This window comes from Prionailurus viverrinus, chromosome A1 (assembly GCF_022837055.1).
Source record: "Prionailurus viverrinus isolate Anna chromosome A1, UM_Priviv_1.0, whole genome shotgun sequence".
In the NCBI taxonomy this organism is placed as follows: Eukaryota; Metazoa; Chordata; class Mammalia; order Carnivora; family Felidae; genus Prionailurus; species Prionailurus viverrinus.
In genome coordinates this window covers 49,750,489-49,756,811 of record NC_062561.1, presented here as the reverse complement: position 1 = coordinate 49,756,811, position 6,323 = coordinate 49,750,489, and the positions used below count along the sequence as shown (strand labels likewise).

The following is a 6,323-nucleotide window of genomic DNA, read 5'->3' as shown; positions in this document are numbered from 1 at the left end:
ACCTAGTTTTGGCATGGGGTCACATTTCACATATTTTCATGATTATTGCTGGCACACAGCATAGAATGCTGCACTCACCTCTTATGAAAGCCTGGATAATGTAAATGGCATATACTCATAAGACTGAGGGAAGGTTAAACGGGAATTACAGAAAACATCAAACTTCCTGGCACACAAACAAATGTCTCCTATAAATGTTGACCCAAAATTCTGATACTAATTGCACAGAGCTGTGATTTTGAATCTGTTAATTGGCTTTTAAAATTGCATATAGTTTTTAAATTTTGAAAAGAAGAAAATTCTTCATGTAACACATAGGAAACACATCACAACAGCATATGAAGATTCTTTTTTGATATTGTACTGTGTAATTTATCTATTCTCTTTCTCCATTTTACGTGATTGAGGATGTACTTCTTCCCAAAATTCCAACTGAAATAAGTCATTAGTGGACTTTGAGAGTACAGGACAATTAAATATGTAAATGCCCATATTCCATTGCTTCTTTGGGCAGAATCTTCTGGAAGCACTGTACAGTGATGGAGAGAGCATCATGCAGGTAGGCAGATGTTCTCATCCTCATCCCAGCTCTGCTCTGATTCTCTGAGTCAATCACTTATCAGAGTGGAATCTCAAGTTCTTATCTATAAAGGGTAAGCAATTATACTTGCTGTGTAAACCTCATAGGGTCGCTGTAATGCCCAAATGAGATAATGTAAGTGAAGATGCTCTGGAAATTGGAAGGCATTATACAAGTATAAGGTATTAAACTTGCCAAGGGCCTGTTCAGACTTTCCTAATGGTTTCAAAGCTAAAATAATCACTGTGGATGGAGACCATATGTGGATTCTTCCTAAAAAGAGTAGTAGAAAATAAGCAGTTGTTTTATGGAGTTTTCTACATTTAATGACAACAGTTACTACTGTCATTTGAAATTCTAAGAACAGATAATGGTTTCTTGATACATTCAGGAATTTTAATCTTTTCTATGTAAAATCCCTTATTCAGTGCCTTTTTTTTCCCCTCAGAAACCTGCATCATATTATTCTTGGGGAAAGTGAGATATCTATCGATGGACTAAAACCACTATGTAATCATAGCTAAATCTGGAATGCAAAGGTACATGACAGATTTCAGTTTAAGCTGCCCGGTATCTAGCATTAGAAGGAAAATGTTCACTTGAAATCAAGATTCTCGACAGTATGTCAATACTAACATAAAACTTGATCTCTGACAAAAGAATGCATAAGGATATTAGATAACTCAGATACAATGTTAGGATTAGTAAATGACATTGAATTTTCATAGTGCGAAACAAATTGCCGTGGTTTTGGAATCATAAATATTATTTTATACATGTTAGAAATAATGTACATCTAAATTTCATGAGTTCATTTAGCAGACATTTTTCTGGTCCTATGCTGTCTACCAGGCACTGTGTAAGTCTTAGGATACAGGGGTAAATATGTAGTCCCTTTCCTCTGTATTGATGATTTTAACCAAGGTTAAATCTTGGAATAGTTTTAAAAACTTGTACTCCACTCCTAAAGATTCAAGTTCAGAAGCCATGCAGTGGGATCTGAACAAGTAGATTAAGAAACACCATCAATAACAAAAACAACTCCCCTGGGGTTTTGATGTGTCACTCTTGTTAATAACCACTACTCAACATGCTAATAGATAGGGACAGACACAGCATGGTAAGAACAATTTCTGAGTTGTGAGCAGGATATTATGGAATCCCAAAATAGGGACACTTAATCTGTCCTCAGAGGGGGCTGGTTAGGGAAGGATTTCTGGAGAAGGTAATATCTAATCTTCCCAAATATTATGCATTATTTATCTAATCACAAACTTAATTAGGAAACCAGTGAAGCAACACACATGCAAAAACCAAAAAAAAATTATCCTTTATGACTTCGATGTTTTTAAATTTTGCTATAACATGCATAGAGTAGATTTTTCTGTAACTATTAAATTTTGCATTCTCTAGATTTTTCGATTTAAGGTCTTTAATCAATTCTGTAATTCAGGGAAACATATCATTATTACCTTTGAATTTTTCTCCCATCCTTTTCTTTGTCATTTTCTGGGATTTCTATTATCCATATGTTGGTATCTTTTTCTATTCTCCTTCTCTCTTAATTTTCATATCTTTATCCCTTCTTAGACTTTATAGATCCTGTAATTTATTTCATCTATTATATTTTGCTTTTCAGGTATTATATTTTTAGTGTCCAATATTTCTGTTTGATTATTCTTTTTGACTTCTGCTGCCTGTTCCATATAATCTAAAGCCTGCCCTATTTCTTTGAGAATTTTATTCTTGTTTTGTATCCTACTTTATGTAATAAAGCTTTTCTTTGTAACAAATATATTTTGTGTTAGTTATATGTTGCTGCACAACAGACTTATGACAGATTCTCTTAAAACTTAGTGACTTTAGAAAACAGTAATCATTTTTTGTCATTCTTGGTTTCTGTGGTTCCAAAATTCAGACAACATACAGCAGGGCTGGCTTATTTCTGTTCCACGGTATCTGGGGCCTCAGCTGCAACACTTGAAGGCTGGGGACTGGAGTGATAGGAATTGCATTGTCTCACATTTCTGGTGGTGGTTGCAGGTGTTGGCTGGATCTTGGTTGGGGCTGTCTACAGGAAAACCCACATGTGACTTCTCTTCTTGGCTTAAGTTTTTCCACAACATGGTGGCTACATTCCAAAGAGAGAGAGGGAAGGAAAAAGAAGGAACATCAGGCAGAATTGTAATATATTTTGGAAGTCATATAGATCATATAGTCATATAGTCATATAGATCACTTTTCCCTATGCCATTGTTTGAGGCAGGCATGAGTCTCTGCCCAAATTCAAGAGGAAAGAACATAGAACACATTTCTTGGTGAGGGGAGTGTCAGTTACATTGTAAGAAGGACATATGGGAATGAATGAACATATAGGTGTGGGCATCTTTATAAAATATAATTTTTCATATACTTCTTATTATCTAGCTGTTCTTGCCTGTGAGGTCAGTTTCATCTGAGGCTGTAACTATACTATCTGTAATGTGCAAGGAGGGGTGATGAACCAGAGCACTAGCTTATAGACCTTCTGGTGAGTTTAAGGAAAGAATCTGAGACAGGCTCCTCTTAAGCTTGTCTAAATGGAAGATTCCAGAAGATGCTTCTTTGTTTCTCTGCAAGAGGTTCTTGCAGATTAGTTCTTTGTATCTGAGCTCTCCTCTTTTATTCTTATTTACTTCTTAATTTTTTTTAGAGGAATCCTGTAACTCAAGCTAATTCATCATTTGTCAGGAGCTGGAGGTTCTTTAGTATCCTTCTTTTCTAAACAGTCTATAATTAGAGCTTTGATTTCTTCTTTGCCCTAGGAATTATTTAGAACAGTGTGGTTTTGTGTCCTTACATTTACATTTGATTGGGTTTTTAGATGTATACTTTAAAAACTTTTTCCACCTTTATTGAATCCTGGTCCAAGTGGCCTATACTATTATTACTTTTTGGAATTTGAAGTTAAATATACAGTCATTTTTTGTTACTGTTTAAAGGAATCTTGACTAAAATGTATGGTTTTTTTGGGGGGGGGGATGCCATTTTTCCCCCCTGCTTGGATTCCTTTTAAAATTCTCTTCTTATCCTTTAAATTTAGAATATGTTAAAGCCATTTCCAGATAATGGCCTCTTTTCATTGCTATGCATGTTACACAGCAAACCGTTTTGATTTGAAGGTTCAGGTTTATATATACCTCAGGATTTTTTCCTATTTTGTATCTATAATTATTCCTGGTTTCCTGTCTTCCTTAAAAAGCCTTTTCCATCTTTTTTATGTCAAGATTGTTAAGCTGTTTTGAACACAGTTAGATCTTTAATCTTATCTGGAGTAATTTTTTTAATTGATGTAAAGTAAGTAGCTAATAATTATTTTATTTTCTCTAAAATTTACATCTAATTGTTCTAATACCAGTGATTTGAAGTGACATATTTAAAAAATTGTAAATTCTCAGATATATTTAGAAATATTTCTGTACTAGCAAATTGTGCATTGACCTATTTTTCTATTTCTTTTGATATCTCCAGTACTGTTTACTTATAGCAGCTTTGCATGTATTTTCATACTACTTCAGCGTGCATTCCCTGTTTTTTTTCCCTTTTTTTGATGTGTTTTCTGATTCTCATATATATTTTTCCAAATAGACTTTTGAAATTCATCAAGTAAATTTGATGGTTAGTACTTGTGTATTACTACCAATCAGTGCTCTAGGAAAGAAATGTTCTATATTGCATTGTCTAATGTGATAGTCACTAGCCACATATGACAATTGAGCCTTGAAATTTGGCTAGTGCAGCTCAGGAACTGAATTTTTTTTTCATCTTTAGGTATTTCTTTATTAGAAAAGAAATTAACCATTCACACTAGAGACTGAAGAAGGAAATTAACTTAATATTGCAATTCTAGAACAAATGTCACAATAAGAGACCCTAAAGATTTCATAGAGTGGAGGGAAAAAGGAGAGAGAGAATCATTTAGGACTGTGTTTCTCAAATTTGGCCACTTCACAGAGATAGTCTTAGGGGAGGAGGTTGCAAGTTTTCTGTGATAACACTTTAAATTTTATATTTTACTTCTGTTCATATTCTGAACAAGTTAATACAGACTTATTACCTGGACAACCATCTTGCATAACAGAGGTGCCACAGCAGCTACACTTGCACCCTTGATCCCTGTGGCACCAAGTGAAGACCAAACATGTTTAACTTATGTGGTGTTTCTCAAATTGGGTCCTCAGGTCCTTTCACAGAACTGTTGAACATTTCCTATGAGATGTGTCAATTGTTAAGGTTAAGAACACTGGTTCAGAGCAGAGATTCTCAAGATAGGATGGGGTGGGATGGGGATGATGACTGGGGAAACACATGCAGCTTGAAAAAGCATATTGAAAATACATATTGTTTTCGTAATGCAAATTCCAAAAAGTCAGACTCAACAAAATAACTTTCAAGCAGTAGCAGAAAACCAATTATAGATTCATCCCAGAGGGTCTGGGGTAAACTTTGTTGAAAAACACTGGCTTGGAGCTAGAGGAGTCCTGCATATAGAGAACAGTTTGTAAGAAACATGTGTCGAAGAGAGGACATCTTTTGGGTCCCTGACTGAATCCTAAGCTGTAACTTGTCATGGTCTTTTGGAACCTGAAGGGCCAATCGAGAGGAATCTCAGGATGTCCATCACTCTTCTCAGACCCATGGTTTGGGGCAAGTTGGCTCAGTTTTAATACTGAATCAAAAAAAGCAAAAGCTATTTTTCCCCCAAAAATTACACCCCTCTTTTTTTTGGTGAATATATTTCAGAATTTTAAGGAAACAGTTGCTGGAGCTATTAGCCCCACATATATCTGCCAGGAAGTGTGGTATCATCTGCAATGTCATCCAGCTTTCATAGGGGATATCAGCCTGGGGTCTGCTCTATACTTACTGTAGACCTCTAATTTGCTTTAGCTGCTTCAACAGTTCCCCACTGTGATGCATTTCTGTCAGATAAGTGCATCCACTTATACAATCTTTACCAATAAAGACCCAAGGTACCTTTCTGGCTCTTGTGAGCTGTTTCAAATAATTTTGAATCTTGATTGTGTAACTAGTGGCTGTGATTATCAACAAATTCCAAAAACCCTTCTGTGAAGACAATTGACTGAGGAGCTCTTGGATCCTTCTGCGGTAGGAGCAGGTGGGCTTAATGAACACAACCACGTTTCCAGGTTGGATTTTGCTGTTCACAAATTCTTGAGCCCATGCTGACAGGCAGCTGCCTCCTAGGGAGGAATCTTCCATTTTAGGCATTGCTCAGGATATAAATCCATAAATTTTTAATTTAATCTAATTTAATTACATTTAAATTTAAATAACCACATATGGTAGTGGGTACTGTACTGGACAGTGAAGTTCTAAAGCCAGAAATAGGTACAGAGAAAATAGATCATAGATATTCCCATCAAGGGGGGCTTTTATTTTCCTGTATTTTCTTTTCTAATATGCGGTGATGTAAAAGTATGCAGGTAAAGTTCTTTACACAACGTCTCTTCAGCCTAGCTTCATGTCCAGGGACACGGTGTAACTGCAACCAGCTTTCTTTTTGGTGCTACTAAGCACTGCATCAGGGAAGGGACTTGCCATAACCTAGTAAACCTGTGTGTCTTGGATTACTCCGTTGGCCCAACAGGTCTTAAATGATCTATAGTAGTAGAAATAGAGTAGTTTTCATCTTTTCCACTGCCTGCTCTCATCCTCTCAAATTATGGAAACTTAGTTTCTG

At 35.8% G+C, this 6,323-nt stretch overlaps 1 protein-coding gene across 1 annotated transcript; it reads right to left on the bottom strand.

Moving 5' to 3' along the window:
* Positions 1–5,482: 5,482 nt before the first annotated feature.
* LOC125171361 (glutaredoxin-1-like) lies at positions 5,483–5,851 on the bottom strand. The gene has a single exon (XM_047868675.1). It carries the CDS (start codon positions 5,849–5,851, stop codon positions 5,483–5,485), a length of 369 nt encoding a protein of 122 aa, XP_047724631.1.
* Between the last annotated feature and the right edge of the window lie 472 nt (positions 5,852–6,323).

Excerpts from the sequence above, each read along its gene's own strand:
- LOC125171361 (XM_047868675.1), bottom strand. The coding sequence starts at position 5,851 with ATGCCTAAAATGGAAGATTCCTCCCTAGGAGGCAGCTGCCTGTCAGCA.